At 57.5% G+C, this 26,915-nt stretch overlaps 1 protein-coding gene across 1 annotated transcript in view; it reads right to left on the bottom strand.

The window, feature by feature from the left end:
• Positions 1-12,143: 12,143 nt before the first annotated feature.
• CLEC18C (C-type lectin domain family 18 member C) overlaps positions 12,144-26,915 on the bottom strand; it is a 32,399-nt gene continuing 17,627 nt past the window's right edge. Inside the window, exons 7-12 of the mRNA XM_044987395.1 lie at positions 24,776-24,868; positions 22,896-23,002; positions 19,969-20,098; positions 18,509-18,605; positions 16,211-16,302; positions 12,144-14,904 (exon numbers count right to left, since the gene is read on the bottom strand). Coding sequence (XP_044843330.1) covers positions 14,867-14,904; positions 16,211-16,302; positions 18,509-18,605; positions 19,969-20,098; positions 22,896-23,002; positions 24,776-24,868 — 557 coding nt within the window. The 3' untranslated portion in view covers positions 12,144-14,866. The remainder of the gene's footprint in view (positions 14,905-16,210; positions 16,303-18,508; positions 18,606-19,968; positions 20,099-22,895; positions 23,003-24,775; positions 24,869-26,915) is intronic.

The following is a 26,915-nucleotide window of genomic DNA, read 5'->3' as shown; positions in this document are numbered from 1 at the left end:
TTTCAAGTGGAGTGCCCCAAGGGTTGGTCCTGGGGCCGGTTTTGTTCAATATCTTCATTAATGATCTGGAGGATGGCGTGGACTGCACTCTCAGCAAGTTTGCAGATGATGCTAAACTGGGAGGAGTGGTAGATATGCGTGAGGGTAGGGATAGGATACAGAGGGACCTAGACAAATTAGAGGACTGGGCCAAAAGAAACCTGATGAGGTTCAATAAGGACAAGTGCAGAGTTCTGCACTTAGGATGGAAGAATCCCATTCACTGTTACAGACTAGGGACCGAATGGCTAGGAAGCAGTTCTGCAGAAAAGGACCTAGGGGTTACAGTGGACGAGAAGCTGGATATGAGTAAACAGCGTGCCCTTGTTGCCAAGAAAGTTAACGGCATTTTAGGCTGTATAAGTAGGGGTATTGCCAGCAGATCGAGGGGCGTGATTATTCCCCTCTATTCAACATTGGTGAGGCCTCATCTGGAGTACTGTGTCCAGTTTTGGGCCCCACACTACAAGAAGGATGTGGAAAAATTGGAAAGAGTCCAGCGGAAGGCAACAAAAATGATTAGGGGGCTGGAGCACATGATTTATGAGGAGAGGCTGAGGGAACTGGGATTATTTAGTCTGCAGAAGAGAAGAATGAGGGGAGATTTGATAGCTGCTTTCAACTACCTGAAAGGGGGTTCCAAAGAGGATGGATCTAGACTGTTCTCAGTGGTAGCAGATGACAGAACAAGGAGTAATGGTCTCAAGTTGCAGTGGGGGAGGTCTAGGTTGGATATTAGGAAATACTATTTCAGTAGGAGGGTGGTGAAGCACTGGAATGGGTTCCCTAGGGAGGTGGTGGAATCTCCTTCCTTAGAGGTTTTTAAGGCCCTGTTGTACAGACAAATCTACACAGGATCTTTTCAGGTGGCAAGACAAAGATGCCACATTTATTATGATAATTTGATTTATGACCAATAACTAATATATTAATCCTTATACACACACATTATACCTAATACCTATACACACACACACACACATATCCATCAGATGTTCTGCAGCTGCTGCATAGTTACCAGTCCTGAAGATAGCTTGAGTTCGTGGCTTGATTTTGCAGCTTGGGTTCGTAGCTTGTGGCTGTAACTGGCCAGGAAAGCCGGGCACAAGGACGACCTGGGTCTCTGTTTGGCAGGCACCAATGCCTTTCTATGTTGGCAGCAGAATGTTACCCTCCAAAGTCTCTCATCTCACCCATCCTTTAGTTTGAATCCAGAGTCTATAGGTCTTGCTGCCTCTGGGTTTGGTGATTGATCACCCGTCAATTGCAGGTGTGACTTTTAGCCTGGGACCTGGCTTTGATCTTCCTTCTATTGTACCTTTTCTTTTTAGGGTGGACTCTTCTCACTTTGTTAGGGCTCTTGTCTGCATCTTCAGCCGGTGGGGTTTGAACTCTATTTCATCAGGACAGGCTGGGGCTGGAGGTTGATTCCATCATCCATACATACCTCAGTCACACATCTAACCTAAACTAATAAGATTACAGCAGGGTTTGCAAAAATGAAGGTTGGAGGAAGCTTTTACAAAATGGAGTGAGTATTTTAAAATGAGGGTTGAATTACAATATGGCAAACAGTGACCAGAAGTTACAATATAGACAAGTGTAGTGGATGGCAAACAGTGAACAGAAGTTATATTGATAAAGTGAACAATTAAAAACAATTTCATTCATCAGTTCTACAGCCTGGCTTTTGACAAAGCCCTGGCTGGGATGATTTAGTTGGGGTTGGTCCTGCTTTGAGCAGGGGGTTGGACTAGATACCTCCTGAGGTCCCTTCCAACCCTGACATTCTATGATTCTCTGGTTAGGGCAGACGCCTGCTCACACTGGCCCTGACCGGGCATGGAAATCACTAGAGAGGTGCTAATCCACCAGCTCCTCTGCAAGGCCCCAGCGGGTGAAAGCAGAGGCCAGGCATGACCAGCGCAGCAAATCCTGCCCTGCTCATGCACAGGAGTTGCAAGGACACATAACGAGAAAGGGGTTTATCTTTGCTGTGGTCTGTCTCCAAGCCCAGGCGGCCAGTGTCTGAGCTGTCAGACACCCGCTGCTTGTTTCTACTGCATGTTCCTTCTGCTACCGTCACAGGATAACTGAGCCGCCCCATGGCTGATGGGGCACCAGCAATCACCTGTCTAACCAGCTCCGGGCTGAATTCATTGGGGTGGCAGCAGGATCGCCCATCACCAGAGCTCCCATGTGTCCTACCAATGGCAGGTCGCCTCGTGCCCCGCCGGCTATTTATTTCTGATTACAGAGCACCATGGCTGCTCAGGGATCCTTATGACAGAGAGTCAGACACATCCCCTGCCCTGAAGATTTTATCGTCTCTGTGAAAATGGGAACAGCAGGAGCGGATAATAGTGCAGCAAGGCTGGGGGGGTGAGGGGGAAGGGTTGGGCAGTGGGATTATTGTGCAATTATTTGGGAGGCTAATTCACCTGTCAAGAGAATAACAAAGGTGGGGGTTGTTCGTTGCACAAGTGTTTTAAATTATTTCATGTGTGTGTGTGTGTGTGTGTGTGCGTGCGTGCGTGTGCGCGGTTCCCTTGGTTTGCCTGTGTTGAATAGATTATTGCTCAAGACACTTTTGAACTCAAATGGATAAATCTCCAAAACCCATGGCCTGAAAGCCGGGTGATCCAAACAGAATTCTCCTGGAGGAGGAAGTGTGTTCTGAGGGTCAGGCAGAGACTTGGGAGACTTGACTACTGCCACAAGCTCCCCGGTGACCCTGGCAAATCACTGAATCTTCCTCGGCCTCGGTTTCCCCTTTGTAAAATGGAAGTGATAGAGCCGATGTGCTTTGCAGGAGTGCTGGCAATGAATGCCCGGAAAGAAATGCTTCTGGGCCCCATTTATGCCTTGCTACCATAAGTCAGGTGCACGCATGAGATGGAATCTTCTCCCAAATTGAAAGTCGGGAACTACAAAAGGTTTCTAAGGCCACGCCCTGCAGAGGGATCAGATGTTGCCCCTCACCATTCTGGAGACGCACACAATCTCATATGCAAAGAGAATCTTATTTCCTTATCTTCTGTCCTCAGATCTGGAGGAGCCTAGGCCCATGAGGCTTGGAAGATCCCTCTGACTTCCACAGCAGGATCTGGACATCTTGTTCCAGAGCCTGAAGCTGTGCCTATGAACAGCCTCAGGAGGGAAGAGAGACAGCACAGGAGGGAACACTTCACAACACGGCAGAACAAAGGACTGGAAAATAGTGACCTGCACAGAGCGTGATGCAAGGAGGAGCCAGAAGAGGAAATGTAGACGGTAAATCTGGAAGTGGAGAATCAGGCCTGCTCCTGCAGGGCCCCAGCAGAGGTGTTTTCTCCAGACCTGAAGAGCAGCCATGTGCTTTCTGTCTGAATGACAGTTTTCACTGAGGAAAGTCTCACTGAGATAGAGAGCACAGTGTGTTCATCTCCTCTACCATGCTGCATTAACTCTGCCTCACTCCATGGACCTACGACCCATAACAGATCAATGCACTGAAAACAAAATCAGGCCAGTTACATGCGCTGCCATTAATGCTTTCACGGGCCCTAGCTTAGCCACTGTCCCACGCACGGCCTTGCTAAGGCACCAGGGCCTGTCACTGCAGGTGCCCGCTCTTCACTCCCACCCCTACCTCAGTCACCTCCAGTGACTCTGCTTCCCTTCTATCTTCTCCACCCACCTCCGGTTCCAGTTACTCCCCCTCTGGGGCTTCCTGTGCACAACTTCTTTCTCCCGCTGCCAGCCTGACCCTCCAGCGCTGAGCTGTGTCCTTGTGCCTGGCTAATAAACATGCCTGCGCCTAAAAGGAAGGTTTGGTGCTCTGGCTCATCCTCGTGCTACTGCTCACGGCCCAACGGCCACTAGAAAAGTGGACAGAGGAGGCTCCCACTGCAGTGGCTGTATTCTTAGCCCAGGGGTCGGCAACCTATGCTCAAATAAATTTGTTCCAGTCTATGCATCTCATGAAGTGGGCTGTAGCCCACGAAAGCTTATGCTCAAATAAATTTGTTAGTCTCTAAGGTGCCACAAGTGCTCCTGTTCTTCTTTCAGAAGTGCTGGGCCGAGTCCTCATTTATTCACTCTAATTTAAGGTTTCGCGTGCCAGTCATACATTTTAACATTTTTAGAAGATCTCTTTCTATAAGTCTACATACAACAATAGTTTAGTTATATATTATAAAGTAAATAAGGTTTTTAAAATGTTTAAGAAGCTTCATTTAAAATTAAATTAAAATGCAGAGCCCCCCAGACCGGTGGCCAGGCCCCAGGCAGTGTGAGTGCCACTGAAAATCAGCTCACGTGCTGCCTTTGGCACGCGTGCCATAGGTTGCCTACCCCTGTCTCGGATTGACAAGACTCTAAAAGAAGTAGAGAGAGCTGAAAATTTCTCAAGTGACCAGTCCGGCCACCAACACCTTTAATTCAGCTGCTGCTGCAAAAGGCAGAACAAAGCCATTCAGCCCATACTTACTACGTATTGACTGAGACAATGTCCCACCAATAAAATGACCTGAGATTCATTAGCTACCCCCTCCGGCCTATAAAAATAACCTACAGACTCAATGAAACAGACTCTCCACTGCATAAAGCCTGTCTGACTCTCTGGAGCAATGCTGGAAGAGACGTACCCGGGGCATCCCGGAGTCCAGTGACTCGGTTTCCCTGTCTGCAAACGGGAGACAATGAGATGTGCCCTCCCTAATAAAGTGCTTAGGAATTTTCTGCTGCAAAGCCATTGGGAATTCTTGCTGCCATGGCAGCTCCTGTCCGTGCAGGGCCATGCCAGGAGATGGGCCGCCAGCCACACTCATTCCCGCAGCCTGCCCCCTGGGGAGCAGCCCCCGGGCTCGCACACATGCTGTGCAACGTGCTCCAGTCTCCTTGGAGATGGCCCTAACGCCATTGGCTTTGTGCCTCAGTAGACTGCACCCCTCCCCCTCGCCTCACCTTTCTCCCCCGCTTGCCTCCAAGTGAGATAGCTGAGATGTTGCCTCTTCCCATCAGAGTCCGGCTTAATTACCCAGGGTAGCCGGGGTGGGCAGGGCCCCAGGAATCCCAGGGACCCCATCGACTTCTGGGGATTTGGAGGGAGGAAAGCATCCCATCCTTCCCATTGAAGGGCAGAGGACTCCTGAAATGTACTGGCCTTGTGGCCAGTGCCCAGGTGGCTGACATGAACATCTGGGCTCTGCCATCAGCCCCTGGCCTGCAGGAACATGGGGTGGCAGAGTCTGTGAGTGTCAGATCAGGGAACGCGCTCCATCCTCAGGGCTGCCCGCTGCACCACGGCACTGCTGCCTGTTATCTCAGAGGTGCCACGGGTGGTGTAGGGTTTGATTGTGTGTAGCCAGGGCCCCAGCCCAAGGCCAGGTCTCCTGTCCACGGGGAGGGCAGCTCACCATGGGGTGTGGCGTGGGAAAGAGTCAAGCACACCTGTGACTGGCCAGCGGAGCCCTGGCTGGGCTGAAGAGAGGGCCCCTGGGCCCAGACGGGAGGAGACTGGGTCAGCCTGGGGCCCTGAAAGGAGTCAGCCCAGGAGACCGTCCAGCCGAGACAGAGACTGGCCTGAGAGGCGCAACAAGAGGGAAGCAGCTGCAGAGAGCTGCCAGGGCTGCTTGGGAGAGCTGGGTTCAGAGGGGCTGGGGAGAACTGCCCCAAGCTGGGGCCCTGCGGAGTGGACGCCCTGGGCAGTTGCCCCTCAGCAAAAGGGAGGATCCAGGTTGGTCGGGGGAAGCCCAGCTGGGTGCCAGGGGATGGGCGTGCCCTGGCCAGGGCTGGCACTCCCAGGCAGTGGAGCTCTCTTGGGGGATACCTGCCCTGGGGGCCGGGGTGGAGTCGGGAGCCTGGCCACTGTCCAGCAGGGAGGCCTGGAGAGGGGGCCTGGGCCTGGTGGGGCCCAAGGCACTGGGAACGCAGCGCGGCTGTGAGCGCTGGGGAGCCGGAGGCGCCGGCCCTGAAGCAGGGAACGGGAAGAACTGTTGCACTTTATATGGTTCCGGGGGGGTTGTCGAGAATGGTTTTACTGCCCGGGTTTGGGGGGATTCCTGCACTGGCTCCTGTGAATAGATTATACCCCGAGGGGGGCTTGTCTCTGGCACTGCGGACAGCCTGGCTGGCTGCACTGGGCCGCGACCCCGTGGTCCCTCCATAGCACCGGGGTGTGATCGGCCGGGGCGGGGAGCGAGAAGGAGGCAGAGAGGGCCGTGTCTCAGGCCATGGGTGACCCTGCCCCAGCCGCGCCCCCTCGGCAGCCTGTGGCATTTGGAGAGCCCAGGCGGTGGCGCTGGGAGGGGCAGCCAGTGACGCTCAGTGTAGAAGGAGCACAAGGAAGCTGGGCTGTTCCTGTGACCCGGCGGCCCAGCTTCTCCTCAGGCAGCAGCCGGGCTCCTACCCCAAACACCCACAGCTTGTCAGAGCAGCAGCTGGGCACTGCCCCTTGGGGGGCCCTGGGCATGGCCCCCAGGCCGTCTGTGTGTCGCGCTCACACCGGTCAGCCGCTCTCTGCCCCCCGTGGTGAGCTGGAGCCGGTCGTTACATTTAGAAGCTGGTGTAGAACCGGCTGTTAAAGGGGCGGGCGGCTGGGCAAACAGCTCCGGTCCGTGGGCCACATCCGGCTCGCGGGACCGTCCTGTCTCCGGCCCGCCTGAGCTCCCAGCTGGGGAGGCTCCCCCCGCCCCTCCCCCCTCGCAGAGCCGCAGTGTGACGCGCCGCTGGTGCCAGCGCTCTGGGCAGCTCTGCAGCTCCTGCCGCTTTGAGCGGCATGGTAAGGGGGGGGGGGGGCTGCGAGCTCCAGCGCCGCGCGGTGACCAGACACGGTGCCCTGAGCGGCATGGTAAGGGGGCCAGGCCGGGCCGAGGCTGGGAGGAGGGGTTGGATAAGGGGCAGGGAGCAGCTGGAGGGGGCGGAGGTTCTGGGGGGGCAGTCAGGTGATGGGGATCGGGGGGGTTGGGTAAGTGTGGGAGTTCTGGGGGGCTGTCGGGGTGGTGGTGGATGGGGTTGGGGCAGTCAGGGGTCAGGGAGTGGGGTGAGTTGGGTAGGGGGTGGGGTCCTGGGGGGCAGTTAGGGTGGGGGGTGTCAGGAGGGGGTGGTCAGGGGACAAGGAGCGGTGGGGGTTGATGGGTTGTGGGTTCTGAGGGGGCCAGTCAGGGGCAAGATGTGGGTGGGGGTCGGATGGGGGGGACAGGCTGTTTTGGGAGGCACAGCCTTCCCTACCCAGCCCCCATACAATTTTGCAACCCCGCTGTGCAGGGCCGGCTTTAGGAAGTGTGGGGCCCGATTTCGACGGGGCCCCAGCAGGGATGACTAAAATAAAACACATAAAAAAACCGGTGGGGCTTGTACTCACCGGGGGGTGCTCAAAGTCGTCAGCGGCACTTCGGCAGCGGGTCCTTCACTCGGGTCTTCGGCGGCACTGAAGGACCCACCGCTGAAGTGCCGCCGAAGACCCGGTAGGGACCTGGTTGTCAAGATTTTGGCAGCTCGTCACTGCCTGCCCCTCCAGGTCAGTCCCTCACCCAGCTGGGCAGGGCCGTGTCCCTGCCTGGAGAATCACTACAGGTCCCCATGGGGGCCAGGGGAACAGACAGCCTGGGGGGGCCATGCCAGCCGTTCCCCAGAGAGCCAGTGGCTGGGCCCAGCACTGCCTACCGCCATGCCCAGATGATGCAGCTTCGTCGTGCCCCAAACCAGTGCTACCCCAGTCCTGCCTGAGGCGGCGCCAGACACCGGGGCTGGGGCGGTTGCCATGCACCTGGGGTGGAACAGCTGCTGATTTCAGTGGCGTTCTCCTGAGTGAGAGCAGAACTGGGCCCTTCCCGGGGACGTTCTGCCCTAGCAAGCCAATCCCGGCCTGGCCCCCCCACCTGCTCCTTGGGTCCGGCCCTTTGCTAGCTGCTGCCTGGCTCTCATGGGCTTGCTGGGGTGGAGGCTGGTTTCACAGGCCCATTGTTGGGGGCACTGGGGTTCCTACTAGGAAGCACTCTCAGCAGGGAGCAGCAGGCCCTCGGGGTGGTTAGTGCCACAGCGCGCGCTTCCCTTCTGGTGCACCGGTTCTAATCCTGGCCAAGGAGCTAGTGACCAACAGATGTCCCCTTCTGTGGGCAGCAGGTGATCTCAGTGCACTTGGCCTGAACTGCCCCTTGTTGGCCATGTCAGCGGGGAACTACAAGATCTGAGTGCAGGAGCCCATGTGTTTCTTGCAGGAGTTAATACCCTCCCAACTCTGCACCCCATCAGGGCATCTACACCAAACCCTGCACTTTGCAGGTAGCTATAGGAGAAACTGGAGTCAAAGGTGCAGCGTGGCTAGAGCTCTGCGCTGGGATTTGGGAGAGCTGGCTTTGGTTCCTGGCTCTGCTGGTGCCTCAATTTCCCCATGTGTAAAATGATAAGGTGGGGTAGGCAACCTATGGCACGCATGCCAAAGGCGGCACTCACACTGCCCGGGTCCTGGCCACCGGTCCGGGGGGGCTCTGCATTTTAATTTAATTTTAAATTGAAGCTTCTTAAACATTTTAAACACCTTATTTACTTTATTTACAACAATAGTTTAGATATATATTATAGACTTATAGAAAGAGACCTTCTAAAAAGGTTAAAATGTATGACCGGCACGCGAAACCTGAAATGAGAGTGACTAAATGAAGACTCAGCACAGCACTTCTGAAAGGTTGCCGACCCCTGTTATAAGGCTACTGGCCCCTTCTCCCCGGCCCCTTTGTGAAGTACTTTGAGATCTGCTGACGAAAGGTGCTAGCCATGGGCTGGGTGTTGTTATCATCACCCTGTCTAACGTGTGGCTCCTGCGGTATATGCAGCCAAGGCCCTGCCATGCCTTTGCTTTCTGTGTCCTGCACCTGGCCGCTGCTGAGACCTGAGCCAGCAGCCATCTGTTCTCAGCCCTGCTGCGGCCTGTTAAAGAGGAGACGCACACACACACTGCGCTCTCAGATGCACTGACCAGCATGTCGGAAACCATTCTGGTGGCTCCAGGGCCCAGTGGGAAAACTCCCGTTCTCTGAATGGGGAGTCGGATCAGGACCTCCAATCTGGATTGGCAGCCAGTAGGGTTAGCAGCTCCGACTTGCAGTCCATACATGGGTCATTTCCCTGCAGTATCACGCTTCACAAGAGGGTGGTATTAAAAATCCTGATGCCCCCTGCGCCGGGTCCTACTCCCCCATCCCTGTGAGCACTGGACTGTTCAGCTGCCTTGGGAGAACGTGTCCCTTTAACCGGGGTGTTTTAAAGGCTGGCGGCAGTGCTGGATTCCTCACTCTGAAGCCGGGTTTGCACTGGACAGAAGTGGGAGGCTAGTGGGGCAGGGTGAACAATGGTCTAGGAGAAACAATTCACTGACATCTTCCTGCATGTGTTGTGACATTCTATACCTTGGGGGAGCGGCCTGGAACGCCCATATTCCTCATCTGTATGAAATCGTGATCTTACATATCTAATTTAGCAGAAGTTAAGATGTGACCCTGCGTATAAAAAGTTTCTGCTAATTTAGCAGAAGTTAAGATGTGACCCTGTGTATAAAAAGACTTAACACATTTTATTAGTGCTTGATAATATTTAAGCATTATGTTATTTATTAAATGAATGTTTATTTGAGCTAAGGTTAGTGGGGGTGCAGTTGGTAGTTGCATTGGGCGTTTTGTTAAAATTTTATGAGGGCTGAGTTTAGTTTTTTGATTGGGAATGGCTTTTATACTTATTAGTGCCAAAGGAAGAGCATTTGGCCACTTTAAGTTTGTTTCAGCACAAATTTTGGCCAGTTTATTTTTTAAAATTTTGTTTTGGTGTTTTATTGTTTTAGCAGATTGTGGGTGATGAGGGCAGTGAAGGTTGTGTTGGATTTGCAAAGTTGCACATAATTTTTTTATAATTTGTTTAGTAAAGTGAGTTTTATGATTACTGTTGATATTTACAGGGATGCTAAAATGAGGTACAAAATTTTTAAGCAGAAGTTTAAGCACACCGGAGTCCTTCAGACTCCGCACCCGAGACTCATGGAGTCTCTTTGTTGCTTCCTCCCACCAAGACAGAAACTGCTCGCACTGCGCAGCAGAGGCGTGTGATTTAAGGGTTTCTCTGAGGTATGTAAGTTTATCTAACTCAAAGGTACCTTCTAATGGGCATTGTTTAAATGAATTTTCACGCGTGTACAGATTCCAATCATTTAAATACCTGCAGGTTTTAGGACCATAATGTACGTACATGTAATATGCTGGGGTACCCTTAGGGGGTAAGGTGGAAAGTTTAGACTGTTCCCCCCCAGTCACACCAACTGAGGGGGTCCCTGTCCGCGCTAGCAGATCAGAATCTAAGAATCCCTCCCTACAGGGTACTCACATACAGGAGAGACTCACAAGAAAGACTGACACACCTCCTTTCAGCAAAGAGCGTCGTCCTGATCATTAGCTTCCGCTTCATACTCTGGGCGTCTTCCGATAACGATCACTCACACTGGTGTACACACACACACCCACCAAGGCCTCTTTGGGGCCTCACCCCAATACCACTCTGCATTTGATCCTGCTGCACAGTCAATAAGTTCAGATGGCGTGAGCCCAGCAGAAACAGACGTCCCCCACAGACAGTCCTCCTCCGATACCCCAATAGAGATTTCAAAAGGTCTCTTACCTCTATTGTGGCGCCATGGGGTTCGAAGGGGAACGATCCGTAGCAGCCGTCTGTGTGTCCGTGGGCGTTGCCATCCCGGACGAGCCCCCAAATTGTCGAAGAAAAACTAAGTTCTCGCTTTTTGTTTGGGTGCAGCAAAATTAAATACTTTATTTATTTCTCTAGTGAACACAAGAGGGAGAGAGTGTCAGGAACTGGGTTGCCCCTTGTCCCGGACGGATCTCTCTCAATTAGTAAACAATCATAGCAATTATTTATACCTTTGTTACAGACAGTGGCTAGCAAACCTGGAGACAGTAAAAAGTAAACATTTGCATTTGTTTATACATAAGCCTATTCGCTATCTTATTTGTCTGCAATACTAGAACAGAAAACAAGACTGCAGTTCACAAGGTCGTAATGACTCTTCACACAATTCTCTCTGTACCACATATCTTACAGCATGCAGGGTCACATCTTAACTTCTGCTAAATTAGCTAACATACATTAAGATCCCTTCAAACCTATATTAATTAATTCTTGGCCTCCACAGGAGTGTGAAGAGTCATTACGACCCTGTGAACTGCAGTCTTGTTTTCTGTTCTAGTATTGCAGACAAATAAGATAGCGAATAGGCTTATGTATAAACAAATGCAAATGTTTACAAGGGGCAACCCAGTTCCTGACACTCTCTCCCTCTTGTGTTCACTAGAGAAATAAATAAAGTATTTGGTTTTGCTGCACCCAAACAAAAAGCGAGAACTTAGTTTTTCTTCGACAATTATAAAGCATGGCTTGTACGGTATCGGGGAAAGGTTACGATCTGCCAAAAGGCATTTCTCTAGCCATAGATGTGTATCATTAATGCCTGTGAAGTTATGAGAATTGTGCTTCATCTAGACGTTACTGAATAGGGCTGAGAGTTTAGACTGAGTGCTTATATTTTATTTTATTTTATTTTGGTAACCACTCTGACTTTTGCCTGTCACTTAATATCAGTTAAAATCTACCTTTTATAGTCAATAAATTTGTTTAATTGTTTATCTTTACCAGCGAGTTTGTATGAAGTGTGGGGCAAATCTGCTCAGGGTACAAAGGCTGGTGTATGTCCACTTTCCATTGATGAAGTGGTGAACCAATTAATAAATTTGCACTGCTTGTCCTGAGCAGTTCAAGATGGTATATACCTGGGGTACAGTGCTGGGAGCTGGTGCAGGGATTTGGCTCAGATGCCTTTTTCTGGGTGAGTCATGAGTGGCTCTGGGCGCATTCATGCAATGTAGCTGGCTCTGGGTTCCACATGCGGTTGTGCTGAGTGATCACAGCGCCTGGAGGGGTTTGCTGCTGCTCCCTAGCAAGGCATTGTGAGAGACAGCCCAGGCTGGGGAGAGTTAAGGGGGCATAACTGTCCCACCGTCCCAGGCTGCACCCCAGGGGGATCCGGTCACGTGTATTTTTCTGCATTTTTATTGATAGACAACAGGATCCCTGCTCCTTTGGGGGCACTCCCCTGCTCCCATGTGGGGTTCCCCCACTGGCACCTTTGCACTCTCCTCTGGCCCACCAGCTCCCCATGGAAATGGCAGAGAATGATTTGGTTAACGTTGGTGCGGCGCGTTCTAAACGGTGACGTGCTGGTGTTCGTGCTGAGTCCTTGCAGAGATGCAGGGGGCAGCCCGGCTGCGGGGGGGGGACGGGACTGGCTGGAGGGTGACCTAAAATGGAAAGGTTGGGGGGTTGTTTCAGACTAAACAAAATGTTTCATTTATTTTCTGAACCTTTTAAAAGATTTTTAATTTTTTTGTAATAACATTGAAGGAAATTTCATCTAAAAATCATGTTGACGTGGGGGAAATGTTGTGACGGTTTTGGCAATTTTTGCCGAGGGTTCGGGGCTTTTCCCCTGACTGATTCGGCAAGTTCACCGTGAATTCGCCAAACGGTTCAGTTGACCTGAAGCTGCATTTTTCAGAGGGGAAAAAAGTTTCAGATGAAAAAAATTTCCCCTGACTATTCACAACATCATCATATACCCCACCCCCCACAGGATCTCTCCTCCCCCCCCACCCCCAAGATCCCTCCCCTGGGCAGTGAGCCAGGCGCTGGGCTGGACTAATGCCAATGTCACGGTTAGCTCCTTTCACGGGGCCTGTAGCAGACGTTCTAACCCAGGGCTGGTGCCTGTCGGTGCTTTGTTAGGCTAGCGAATGGGCCAGCGGGTTTAGTTTGGGTTTCGGCCCTTTCCTGCTGCGAAATAGCCGGGTGATGGGGTTAACTTGGCCGGAGGAGCTGCTGGCTGTCCCTAGGGATATGCAGTGTGTGTATGGAATCTCTCCCAAAACAGCTTCTCCAAAACGTTCCCGAGGCAGTGAGTACAGCAGCTGGTGGCAAACACCAGTGGTTTTAAATCCTTCGGCCGTGAGCTCCTGGGGGCTGAGGCTGTCTCTGTTGTGTGTATGTACAGCACCTTGCACCATGGCCTGATCCTAGACACCCCCACCCAGTGCTAATAACTAAACCTCGTCTTTCCCTCCCTCTTTACACTAGCTCCCTAGTTGCCTGCAAGTCTGCCTGGCCAGACAGGCTCTGAATTTCCAGTATAAAACCCAAGCAGAGCCCCTGCCCCCAACAGAAAATGGCCCAAGCCCCCCTTGCTTTTTCTTTGCAGGGCACTTCACAATCTCCCACATGGACTGTCGAGCTGAGGTCTGGTGTGCTCTGGAACCCTCCCATTCCGGGGGACCTGGCCACACACAGCTCTTGGCAGAGAAGCTCCTTCATAGGATCTCAGGAGGCATCTAGTTCACCTGCTGCTCAAAGCAGGACCAATCCCCAGACAGATTTTTGCCCCAGATCCCTAAAATGGCCCCCTCAAGGACTGAGCTCACGACCCTGGGTTTAGCAGGATAATACTCAAACCCCTAAGCCATCCCGCCTTGCCCATCTAGGCCAGGCAGGGTGCAGGACAGCAGCTTAGGGGGACGGTGAGCCGAGCCCTGGGATGGCAGGCAGGACGGGGAGCCCTAGCCCAGTGTAGGATGCCAGTGGGAAGTGGCAGGAGAGATGATTGCAGCAGGGAGCAGGTGACAGGCTGAGGAGGGCCCCTGGCTTTTGCTTTCACCACTCCCCATTTTTCTCCTCCTTTTGCCCCATACCAAGGCGGGTGGCTCCCAGCCGCTCCCCCGGGCCAGCCCCGCAGCTGGAGACAGGGACAGTCCCAGGTCTCGAGTTCCTGTCGCCTAGGCAGTGCCCCGGCCGGAGAGCTGCTGCACAGCGCGAAAGAAGAGGCCTCTAGGCCGCTCCGGGAGCTGAGAGCCGGCTCTGCTAGGTTAGCGGGTTGGTACTGGAGCTATCCGGCTTCGTTAGCACTGAGCCGTGGCTTGGCCGACTGGCACAGCGAAGGGGCGTGGGGCTGAGCGCGTGGCCACGCTGCACCTGCCTGCCCGGGGAAGGCTGCCTCCTGCAGCCGGGCTACAGCGGGAGGCGGGATGGCCCTGGCTAGCGATTGGACACCGAGTCCTAGACCAGGAGCCACATCTGCCTTCTCCGCAGGGCGCGTCTCGGCTGTGATTTGGGGGGGCCCACAGCCCTGGCACAGCACTGCCAGCTCTAGGCAGGACAGACTCTGTGCCACTCACCTCCCCAGCCCGCTCCCACCAGCGACTCCCGCAGAGTCCGCTAAGCCGGCCCTAGTCCGTCTCAGGGCCGCAGAGCGATGGACTGGGGGAACCACCGGGGGGCGCCCTGCTCCCTCTGGCACAGCCGGGAGAAGCGAGGGGCTCCCCGCGCAGACGGGCCGTCACGCCCCAGAGGAAGGGGGTGGGGACACGAAGCAGCTGCCTCTGCCCCAGCAGCCATGTGTGAGGGAGGGGCTGTTCTACAGGAGCTCGGGGCTGGGATGCACCCCAGAGACCCCCACCTGGCTCGACTGCGATGGCTCTGGTGGAGTCAGGCCCCCACCCCCCACGGCCCCGCTCCGGTCTGGAAGGGCAGCCCGGGAAGCGCTGTCTCCCGGAGCATTCGGCAGGTCCTGGCGCCACCCCCGGCCCTCAGGGGGGTGTCAGCGCGGCTGGGATGGGCCGAGCGCCCAGGGTGGGCGGTAGAGGACCTGGCAGAACAGCAGCAGCGGGTGCTTTCTCTCAAGCCGCGTGCGGGCTGGAGGCGACGTCGCGCCCACCGCTCAGCAGCCGGAAGCGGTGCGGGCTCAGGGCTCGGGCTGCCACAGGAAGATGTGCTCCTGAGCTGCAAAGGATCCCAGCCGGCATTAGCGTTACCCCGCCAGGTCGGGCGCCACAGCCCACTGCCAGCCAGCCAGGCCCCATAGCGAGAAAATCCCCACATCCACCCCAGCATGTCAGCAGCACCAAAACACAGATCCTTACTAGGTGAGCCAGAGGGCTAACCCCATAAGCTAGCAGCAGTAGTAGGCTGTTATCCTTTATGTGCACTAGCCCCTAGAGGAGGCGCAATGCACACATTACCCCTAGGTCAGGGGGTCTCAAACTTCATTGCACCACGACCCCCTTCTGACAACAAAAATGACTGCATGACCCCAGGAGGGGGGACTGAAGCCTGAGCCCCACTGTCCAGGGCGGGGGCCCTCAGGCTTCGGTCCCGGGTGGTGGGGCTCAGGCTTCGGCCCCAGCCCCAGCAAGCCTAAGCCAGCCCTGGTACCCCATGACAATGGGGTCATGACCCCCAGTTTGAGAACCGCTGCCCTAGATAAGATGGTAATTGGGCACCATGTGGCTAGCTTAGCTAGCACACAGACCGGGGAGTGGGGACAGAGCGGCAGGTGTGGCCAGCCGGCACCCAGCCGTGCTCACCCTCCTGCCAACCAGGCCCGACCTGGGCAACGTGGATCAGTTCCCATGGCACCGTTCGGACCCAGAGAAGGGCTGGTTTAAAACTTGGAAATGAATTGTTGGTGGCTAAGGCCAGGGCCTGTTAACCAGACTGGGCACAGGAAGGGTAGCAGCTGGGCAAACTACTTCCATGCTGCCCGGCCACCGGGCCTCTTGCAGGGACCAGCTCCACGGGTAAGGGGTGGCTCATTCTCTGCCCAGACCACTAACTAGGGTTACCCAGGCCTGGAATAGCTGGGGGCTGCAGGTCAGGGATGAGGGACAGATCTGTGCGGCTGGGAGCCCAGGACAGGGGCTGCACGTTGGGGGGCACCGGCGGGGCTGTGTGTGGGGAGCCCACGGCTGGCGGAAGGGCCTCGGCAGAGCCGTCTGTGTAGGGAGCCCAGGACAGGGGCTGCATGTTGGGATGGGGGGCACTGGCGGGGCTGTGTGTGGGGAGCCCACGGCTGGCGGAAGGGCCTCGGCAGAGCCGTCTCTGTAGGGAGCCCAGCAGGGGCTGAATGTGGGGACCGAGGGGCATCGGCGTCGCTGTCTGGGATGCTGCAGGTCAGGGCTAAGGTGCGCTAGCACGGCGCACAGGGCCTGCCCAAGCACTAGCCAGCGGCTGGCTCAGTCCCTGCATGCCCCTCCCCACGCAGAGCGGGTTACGGGCGAGCAGAGAGGAGGGAAGCTGGGCCACTCACCAAACTGGCAGATGTAGCGGTTTCGGGTCTTGCAGCGCTGGTCATTCCAGTTGAAGGCGGCTGATGCCTGGAGCTCAACGCAGTTCCCAAACCTGAGACACAGAGCAGGGGAAAGTGGTCCCAGGCCTGGGAGGGGAGCATGGGAGCAGGGCATGCAAGAGTCCCAGAGCAGAGGAGAGCAGTCCCAGGCCTGGGAGGGGACTATGGGAGCACATGGTGCAGGAATCTCAGAGCAGAGGAGAGCGGTTCCTGGCCCAGAACGGGAGCACGGGGTGCAGGAGTCCCAGAGCAGAGAGGACAGTGGTCCCACGCCCCGGGAGGAGAGCACGGGGTGCAGGAGTCCCAGAGAAGAGAGGACAGCGGTCCCACACCCGGGAGGAGAGCACGGGGTGCAGGAGACCCAGAGCAGAGAGGACAGCGGTCCCACACCCGGGAGGAGAGCACGGGGTGCAGGAGTCCCAGAGCAGAGAGGACAGTGGTCCCACGCCCCGGGAGGAGAGCACGGGGTGCAGGAGTCCCAGAGCAGAGAGGACAGCGGTCCCACACCCGGGAGGAGAGCACGGGGTGCAGGAGACCCAGAGCAGAGAGGACAGTGGTCCCACGCCCCGGGAGGAGAGCACGGGGTGCAGGAGACCCAGAGCAGAGAGGACAGTGGTCCCACACCCGGGAGGAGAGCACGGGGTGCAGGAGACCCAGAGCAGAGAGGACAGTGGTCCCACGCCCCGGGAGGAGAGCACGGGGTGCAGGAGTCCCAGAGAAGAGAGGACAGCGGTCCCATGCTCGGGAGGAGAGCATGGGGTGCAGGAATCCCAGAGAAGAGAGGACAGCGGTCCCACACCCGGGAGGAGAGCACGGGCTGTAGGAGACCCAGAGAAGAGAGGACAGTGGTCCCATGCCCGGGAGGAGAGCACGGGGTGCAGGAGTCCCAGAGCAGAGAGGACAGCGGTCCCACGCCCGGGAGGAGAGCACGGGGTGCAGGAGTCCCAGAGCAGAGAGGACAGCGGTCCCACGCCCGGGAGGAGAGCACGGGGTGCAGGAGACCCAGAGCAGAGAGGACAGCGGTCCCACGCCCGGGAGGAGAGCACGGGGTGCAGGAGTCCCAGAGCAGAGAGGACAGCGGTCCCATGCTCGGGAGGAGAGCACGGGGTGCAGGAGACCCAGGGCAGAGAGGACAGTGGTCCCACACCCGGGAGGAGAGCACGGGGTGCAGGAGACCCAGAGAAGAGAGGACAGCGGTCCCACGCCCGGGAGGAGAGCACGGGGTGCAGGAGTCCCAGAGCAGAGAGGACAGCGGTCCCACGCCCGGGAGGAGAGCACGGGGTGCAGGAGACCCAGAGCAGAGAGGACAGCGGTCCCACGCCCGGGAGGAGAGCACGGGGTGCAGGAGACCCAGAGCAGAGAGGACAGCGGTCCCACGCCCGGGAGGAGAGCACGGGGTGCAGGAGACCCAGAGCAGAGAGGACAGCGGTCCCACGCCCGGGAGGAGAGCACGGGGTGCAGGAGACCCAGAGCAGAGAGGACAGCGGTCCCACGCCCGGGAGGAGAGCACGGGGTGCAGGAGTCCCAGAGCAGAGAGGACAGCGGTCCCACCCCCGGGAGGAGAGCACGGGGTGCAGGAGACCCAGAGCAGAGAGGACAGCGGTCCCACGCCCGGGAGGAGAGCACGGGGTGCAGGAGTCCCAGAGCAGAGAGGACAGCGGTCCCATGCTCGGGAGGAGAGCACGGGGTGCAGGAGACCCAGGGCAGAGAGGACAGTGGTCCCACACCCGGGAGGAGAGCATGGGGTGCAGGAGACCCAGAGAAGAGAGGACAGCGGTCCCACGCCCGGGAGGAGAGCACGGGGTGCAGGAGTCCCAGAGCAGAGAGGACAGCGGTCCCACGCCCGGGAGGAGAGCACGGGGTGCAGGAGACCCAGAGCAGAGAGGACAGCGGTCCCACGCCCGGGAGGAGAGCACGGGGTGCAGGAGACCCAGAGCAGAGAGGACAGCGGTCCCACACCCGGGAGGAGAGCACGGGGTGCAGGAGTCCCAGAGCAGAGAGGACAGCGGTCCCACACCCGGGAGGAGAGCACGGGGTGCAGGAGACCCTATACAAGGATGGTAAATCTGGGGGCAGGGACCAGCTATTTTTTCTGTGTTCGTACAGTGCTTGACACACTGGGGTCTTGGGCCATGACTGATGTTTCTAGGTTCTCCTGCACTACAACGAATAAATATTGACAGGTGCCGCCGGCGGGCTCCGTGTCCCTGGGCCTCGGGACCAAGCGGGAGCAGCAGAAGCACGGCCAGGGTCACTTACCGCTGGCTGTCTGGCTGGCCGAACGCGAAGCTGGTGAAGGAGTACTGGGCGCCGGTGTCCCAGCGGAACAAATCCTTGGACGTTTTATAGGTCAGACCTAAACGAGAGAGCACGGGGGATGTCCTGGGGCAGTCGCGCACCACCACAGCGCTGGGTCTGAGTCTCATCACACAGGTCCCCACTGGCTGCATCTCTGCCGAGGAGCAGGGCTGGCTGTCCATGTGAGTCAGCAGCCCCAGCAGCACAGCAACCGCAGGGCCATGCCCCTGCTGCTGAGCTGTGTGTCATGAGCCCCACGCTGCTAGCAGCGATTCTCCATTAGCTCAGGTGACTTTGGAGCAGTGGGATCCGTTCTGCCCCTGCTGCCATCAGGAAGTTAAGATTGTATCACACTCCCAGTTCTGAACTTGCCTGCACTGCAAAGCCGCACGTGGGCTCTGCTGACTCAAACAGCCGGGGCTGCACGCTCAGTGCCTCTTGGTGAGCTGCGTGGCAGCCTCTGGGCTAGGTACCAGTGGCCTGTGTCTGGCCCCTAGAGCGATGAGGCCCATCCTCCCTCGCCCTCCCCTCCCCATCTCGAGCTCCCTCCCCCTCAGAGGGCATTGCATTGGGAATGCCCCACGGAGGGCACAGTGTGGCAGCTGTACCTGGGTGTGGGTTCCCGGCCTCCCACCCGAGTCAGACTCCTGCAGCTGTCCCTGCTGCTCGCACACCCTTTCCACGCCACCCCCCTCTCCCGCTGAGCCACCACCTCCCAGACGGTCAGCGAGTAGCTTCGACCCAGTCCCAACAGCGAGGCCAGGTGCCTACAGGCTGAGGTGGCAAGATGTCCTAAGTTCTAATCCCAACTCCTGGGGTGAACCCTGGCAAGTCGGAGCCCTGCAATGCCTTGATTTCCCCAGTTGTGAAACACAGATGCCTCCCTCCTGGGGAGCTGGGGAGGGTGAATGGTCTGCGGAAGAACTAAGGATTATCAGACAGCAGCACTTCCATCCGCAGCCTGAGGGAGAACATCCCCATGAGCAACCCTGCCCCTAGGAAACAACAGCAATCGAGTTCGTTAATTAGCTCCCGTCTGCAGAGCACTTTGACGATGACACGCTCTATGGAAATGCCAGGACTGTGATCACTTAGGGCCTGTGATCCGGAAAGCGGGGCTGGATCTTACTGTGCCCTACGTGCTGCCCTACAATCGGAGCGAGGACTTTGCAAAGCTGGAAAGACGGGACTCCAGCCTTTGGACACAGCACAGAGCTCCGCGCCTGCCTCGAGATCCCGCCAGGGTCACCTTGCACTCTCTGCTGGCAGCGCTAGGACAGACTGCATCGGCCTCCCTCCGGGCCGGGACCCAGCCTGCGAGGTCTCTAGGGCCGCGCTCACCTCCTCCTTGCCTCTGGAAAGTCCTGTCCCAGCCCTGGGGCTCCCGCTGTCCGTCGGCAGCAAACACTGCAGTCACTCACCGATCCAGAAGTTCCGGGTCTCAAAATCCGGCTCTGTCACCTCATTGGTGGGTTCCAAACGCCCCAGGTAAAAGGCCAGAATATCCTGCACTTTCTGATTTGTGATCTGGGCCAGCACGGCTCCTTTCCCCTGCAGGGGATCAGACCCAGACAGCCAAATCAAGAAACCAGCCAGCCGGCACCACAGGCTAACCCTGCCCTTCAGCCACAGTTTAGACCCTGCAACCCAGACGGGCCAGTCCCCCATCTGTGCACTTCTCCCATGTGACCCAAATCCATTCCAGACAGGCAGAGGAGTCCAGTTCCCCAGCGTCTTCTCTTCCACAGGGAACAAAGGACTGAAAGCTCTAGGGTGACCAGACAGCAAATGTGAAAAATCAGGACAGGGGTTGGGGGGTAATAGGAGCCTATATAAGAAAAAGACCCAAAAACCAGGACTGTCCCTATAAAATCGGGACGTCTGGTCACCCTAGCAAGCTCCCACCAGCGCTGAGTCTGCTGCGCCGGCGTGAACACGGCCCATGGGAGCCCAGAAGCTGGCTTGCTTTGTTCTCATGGAACGGCCACTCGAGAGAGCGACACTTGCTCTCCCAGCTGATCGTCACCCCTGTGGGCAGATTAACTCCCCGGGGCTCCGAGCCGGTGCTCTCTGTCTATCACCTGCGCCAGGTGTGCACGAAGCGCTCGGGACACTGGCCTCAGAGATCAAAGCCAAGATCCTGCCTGCAAATGGAGAGGAAATTTCCAGCCACCTACGAGGTGGCTTTCGGCTTCCAGTGCTGTGGCAGAAGCTGGCCTGGGCTGTTCGCTCCCAAACCCCTGCCATGGAAGAGGGCTCAGGCTGCGACACACGGCAGCCAAACCGGACTGGACGCTCCCCCTGGGGCCACTCAGGAGTGAAATCAATGGAATGGCCTGCAGGGGCGAGAGCCTGGGGGTGGGGGAAGGGCTGGCATGATGCATCCAGTGGTGAGCTGGAGCCGGTTCCCACCGGTTCCCAAGAACCGGTTGCTAAAATTAGACCTCCGTGGAGAACCGGTTGTTAAAGGGCCAGGGGGTGGGCAAAGAACTCCGGTCCGCGGGCCGGACCATCCTGTTGCTCCCAGGATTCCCAGCTGGGGAGGCTGAGGCTCCCCCGGCTTCCCCCCAGCTGCAGCGTGGCCAGCCGCCGGCACCAGCTGGGCAGCTCAGCTGAGCTCGGGAGTCGTCCTGCTGCCACTTTTTGAGCGGCCCGGCAAGGTGGGGAGGGGGGCTGCTGCAAGCTCCAGGGCTGGCCAGAGGGGAGGGGACAAGTGGGTCAATTGGCCTGGGCCCTGCAGTGGCCCCCGGCCCCACGAGGATCTCTCCCCCGAGCCCTCCCCCGCTTCCCCCACCCTGCAGAGCCACAGCATGGCCAGCAGCTGGGCAGCTCAGCTGAGCTCTGGGCTGCTGACAAGGTAAGGGGGGGGGGCTGCAAGCTCCAGGGCCGTGGGGGGGGGAATGGGGCAATTTGCCCCGGGCCCCCAGCCCCACGAGGATGTTTCCCCCTGGCCCCTACTCTCCCCCCTACTCTTTTTCAGCTGAGCTCCTGAGTCATCCTGCTGCTTTGAGCTGCTGGCAAGGTAAGGGGGGGGGGCTGCAAGCTCCAGGGCTGCCGGGGAGGCAAGTGGGGCAATTTGCTCCAGGCCCCACAAGTATGTCTCCCCCAGCCCCGGCCCCTCCCCCGTTTCCCCCCCTTTCTTCCTTCCCCCCCCTTAAATCAGAACTTTTTATAGGGAACTGGTTGTTAAGATTTTGGCAGTTCATCCCGCTGTGTGCTGCACCCGGCCGCCCTTGCAGATCTCCAGTCCTGCGGCCCGTCCCCGCGGCTCGCCAGGGTCAATGATCAGCTCGGAAATGCTGCCGCAGGCCAGGGTGGCTCGTGACACCCAGCCCCACTCCGGGGCGTGCTGTCCCCCCACAGAAAGCCATTAACAAGCCGGCTCGAGGGGGGGCTCTTTTAGCTACACTGCAGAGGCTGTTCGAGCCAGAGGCCCCAGGTTCAAGCCTTTCTGCCAGGACCGATGGGACTAGCACCGGGGGCTACAGAACGGGGGCCGGCTGCCACTCCCACCCCACCGCTAGGCCAGCCAGAGCCCCAGCCCCGGAGCACTGCCGAGAGCAGGCGCCGCGGGAAGAACCGCCCTGATCGGCCCATGCTCCCTATGTGACCCGGGAGGGTGGCCAGCAGGCTGTGACTCCAGACCCCATCCTGCTGCCTGTTCTCCAGCCTCCCAGCCAGCTTCACTCTGACCCTCGCTCTGACTGACCTCGGCGATTGCTCCCATCCCCGGGCCTCGTGACTGCCCTTAGCGTGTGGACACAGCCCAGCCGTGACCAGCAGGCCATGCTGCCTGCACCCTGGTCTCTTTCATCCGCCCAGGGGCATCGGGTAACATTTGCTCACAATCTGGCAATTCAGAAACCACCACAGTTCGTATGGTGCCCACCACGTGCTCGGCCTGTGCCATGCAGTGGTTCCGAGGAGCTGCTGGAGACTGCCTGGGGTCCCGAGTGAATCCAGATCCCTGCGTTCCTTATAAAACGTGGGGCCTTGGGGACTGAAGAGACCGCAGGGCTGGTGGGAAAGAGGGAAGCCCCCTTCCCAGAGTGTGTTAGCACAAGCTCCAGTGCTGTGCAGGTGAATCCCAGCCTGGATTTCATTCCGCTGTCCCCAGACTGAAATATTACCGAATGCGGCTTCCTAAGCAACGCACTAGCTCTGTGTGCATGAGTGAGTGAGGCTGCCCTCTACTGGACGCCCCACAGAAAAGGTAAGAGACCTACTACTCCTAGCAGCTCAGGAGCTCTCCTTTAGTTCAAGCAGCTGTGGCCTGTGTTTTGGGACTGGAAGGAGCAGGGTCTGGCTCTCTCTAGGAACTGGGTCTTGCCTGCAGCACATGGGTTACCTGGCATTTTATTTTGGCTCCATAGTACGTGTCTGCCTCAGAGGAAACCATGAAGCAGTCCCCATCTATCCTCAGGTCGCAGGTGTGGAAAGGGAACTGAACCTTCGCTGTGAGAGGAGAGAGAGGGAAGGATCAGTCCCTGCTTTAACCCCCAGGCACTCTGCCTGCAGGAGAGAAAGCAGAGCCCTCTACACGTGCCAGTCCGGTCACTCAGCAGGCAGGCTCTCACCTGTAACTAGGGTTGCCAACCCTCCAGGACTGGCCTGCAGCCTCCAGGAATTACAGATTAATCTTTAATGAAAGATTATGTCATGTGATGAAACCTTCAGGAACATGTAACCCCCCTGTAACTCTCCTCAGCCCAGCACGTCAGGGGTGCAGGAAGTGGAACCAGAAGGATTAGGATCATGCACTGCTCGGGTCTCCCCACAGGGCGTCACTCTTACGCCAGGCATTACTCCGGCCCAGCAGCCTTTGCATCAGGCAGGTCAGCACCTCTTAAAGGAGCCCGCACTGGTAGTCAGACGTTTGGGGGAAGTTTGTTCAGACTCCCCATAAGTGTGGCACCATTCAGCCCCTGCCCTTGGCAGCCAGGGGGGTTCATTTAACAGCCGCTCTGCCCTCCCCCCCAACGCCACCTGCACAGAGACCTGGGGTTCCCATAGGGCACTGCCCCAGTCTCACGGGTTCCAAACATGCACTGAATGGCATCAAGATCTTCCGCCTCTGACCCGGCCAGCGAGGGGCCAGCTAGCCTGAGCAGGTCCAGCCCCAGCTGAGGAGCACCACATCTGCACCTTGGTCTCACTGCTAGCCAGCAGCTGGGACCGGGAGGGGACAGGAGGCGAGACTGAGCAGCCGTCTCCAGAACTGGGAGGGACGGGCAGAAGAGCAACAAATGACAACCAACCAGCCCCCTGGCTGCACAGCAGGGGGCGCCCCCTCCCCTGGACTCATTTACACCTTTGCAAACCGGGGGCATTTAACACTCATCCATGCAGCCAGGCAAACTGCGACACGGGCCCAGGGAGGGGCCCAAGCCTGGCAGTGCATTGACGCCAACAAGACAAGAGCAGCATGCAGCAGGGACCCCAATCCTGGAGCAATTCTGTGCTCACCTGGCCACGCACTGGAGAGCACACGGCACAATCCTGGGCTATTCCCCCTGCCAGCACCAGCGGGCTCCAACCAGGCCTGCCCCATTCTAGGATCTGCTACCCTCGTAACCCTAGCCACGTAGGGAACCCACTGGAACCCCTCTGCCTGGGCCAGGGGGACGTCTGCCAGGATCCACGTCTGGCCCTGGCCGCTCTTGGGGCGGGGGCTGATTATAAACAGCCGCTGAAAATGGGTTTGAACTCGGGGGCAAAGCCGTGGCTACAGCTGTGTGTACCCAATGCTGAATATGGGCAGGCCCCCCACACCCCACCAGTCCCGGACTCTGCCCGACACAGGGTGCAATGGACGTCATTTGCTCAGCCTGGGATTGAAGAAATCTAAAGAACCACAAAGGGGCACAAGTTAACTAATGCCTCGACCTAGCTGTCTGGAGTCCTGGGCCCCGCGGGAGCTCGGGACCCCCAGCAAAGGGGCCGAGTGCTGCAAGCAGAGGCTGGGCTGAACTGCAGCCTCCCTTAGCGACCAGCTTGTGAAACAGGGTCAGCAGCCAGCTTGGCGGCGCCGTGCGCTGCCGGTGCCCAGCCTGGAATGGCCTCTGGGCGCAGCCTGGGAGGGGAGGAGCCGAGCTGGCTCCCTGTGCCCCTTGGCAGGGAGTGTGGGGGCTGCACCGGGCTGGGACTGCAGCTGCCCCTTTCCAGAGGACGCAGGGGAACTGCCCACCCCCGCAGCAGCTGGGGCACACGTGACTGAGCCGGACTCACTGCCGCACTCCGCTCCACCGTAGCCGATGTCACAGAGGCAGGAACATTCCTCCTCCCTGAACCTCCCGTGGAGACACTGGATGCTGCACTTCACTGGAAGAAAAATGGGCAGTTAGTCTGCAGCCTGGCCTGGCACTGGCTCCCCAACCCGCCCCAGCAGCGTCCCAGTGGAGCCAGCACAAGCTCTTAAACACCTCGGCAAGCACCACAGACACAACTGCAGGCTCTGCAGTGCATGACAGTGACACCGCATGGGGGACACACCCTGCATGGGTCACGCACGTCTGCACACATACATTGTATGGGACACACAAACACGCACTGCCTGTGGGGGAGGGAACACACATCCTGCATGGGTCACGCATGTCTGCACACATACACTGTATGGGACGCACAAACATGCACTGCCTGTGGGGGAGGGAACACACATCCTGCATGGGTCATGTGCGCACACACATATTTCATGGGACATACACACTGTATGAGCCATGTGCACTCTCATGCCTACATACACGCACACACACTGCATGGGCCATGCACGTGCACCCACCGCATAGGACACCCACCCACCGCTGCATGGGATATACACCCCCCCTCCGCATGGGACACACACACACACCGCATGGGGCACACATACACACACAAATCCTGCAAAGGACACACATGCACACAGCATGGGACACACACCCCACATGGGCATGCACACACCCGCACCCCCCCCCCCCCACAAGGACACGCGTGCACACAGCATGATGGAGGCAGTGGTAGCCACTCCATAGTCAAGGCTGAGCCTGGATTTCCATCCCAAGCCATATTTCCATCCTTTGCGCCCACCGTGGATGGGAGCTGAGCCATTGGGTCTGCAGATTGGGAAGCTTCGAACAGGGCCCAGGGAATTTGGGAGCTGCTGGGATCTAGGCGTGTATTTGCTCTGCATTCCCATGTGCCCCACAAGCCACATTCTTTTCCTCAGTGTCGGATGCTACATTGGCCCTCATGTGGCCAGCGGTGATGGGTCCCTGGGACCCAGCCCTCACACTCAGGTGCAGCCACCAGCATGGGGCAGATTCACATCCTGAGCCATTCCAGGGGAGGGTTATTTAGGAATTGTCACCCACATGCTGGGAGCCACAGAGGGTGCATCTACTCTGAAGGCAAGACCCACAGCAGCGAGTCCCAGAGCCTGGGGTCAACTGACTCAGGTTCGCGGGGCTCAGGCTGCAGGGCTTATAGCAGTGTAGACATGGATAGTGTGTGCGTGTGCCTCAGTTTCCCTGTGTGCTGCATGTTTAAGAAGGTGGTGGGAGAGGGGTTGTTACAGAGGACGGAGAAGAGAGGGCCCCAGTGACCTGTTTACCTGGGACAGAAGACAGAGGACAAAGGAGCTGTTGGGGGATGATATAGGATGATTGGCAGCTGGACAGGAGAGAGAGATCAGCCGGAGCCCACCTGGATGCAGGAGAGACCTAGATGTACTGTGCTGAGGGTTGCTAGGCCCGAGGGCCTGGAGAGTTTCCTGTGCTGTGTTCAGACATTCAATAAACCCTCCTGTTTTACGCTGCCTGAGAGTGGCTCTGGTCTAGATATCGGGGTTGGATTATTCCCTCTGGGAGTAGAGGCCCTGAGGGTCCAGAGCGAGTGGAAGCCCTGAAGGGGCCCACGGTGAGAAACAGCTGTGCAGGCCTGAAGGCTCAACCCCCTAGAAGGACTGTCACACTGAAGGGGATTCCTCCCAGGGACCATACAGAGCCGTGAGTGCGAGCCCTGTGAGTCCGTGACAACGTGGTAGCAGAGGATGGTTGGCGGATGCACCCTGTAGACAGTTGGCTGCGAGCACAGGCACTTTGCAGTGAGTGGCTGCCAGCGATAAAACAAGGGAATTGAAGGAACCAGCACAGAAATGGCCTACAACCCTCCCCACGTCTGTGCAGGGAAAGAGGGCAGAGCGTTGTGAGGCTCACCCGGGAGCAGCTGATTGCCCGGCTGGTAGAGAGTGACCAGTCCACGGAACAAGTTCCAGATCCCAGTGGGGCTTCCGGGATGCCCGGAGAGCCTGGGAGTAGCAGGGGGGTACGGTTCCCCAGCCTGGGTTCCCCCCAGTGGAGGCGAAGAGATGGAAACCGGAGCTGAGGGTGAAGGA

Source organism: Mauremys mutica, chromosome 14 (assembly GCF_020497125.1).
Source record: "Mauremys mutica isolate MM-2020 ecotype Southern chromosome 14, ASM2049712v1, whole genome shotgun sequence".
Classification (NCBI taxonomy): domain Eukaryota; kingdom Metazoa; phylum Chordata; order Testudines; family Geoemydidae; genus Mauremys; species Mauremys mutica.
The sequence above is the reverse complement of the archived record's forward strand: the minus strand, read 5'-3'. Positions and strand labels throughout refer to the sequence as shown.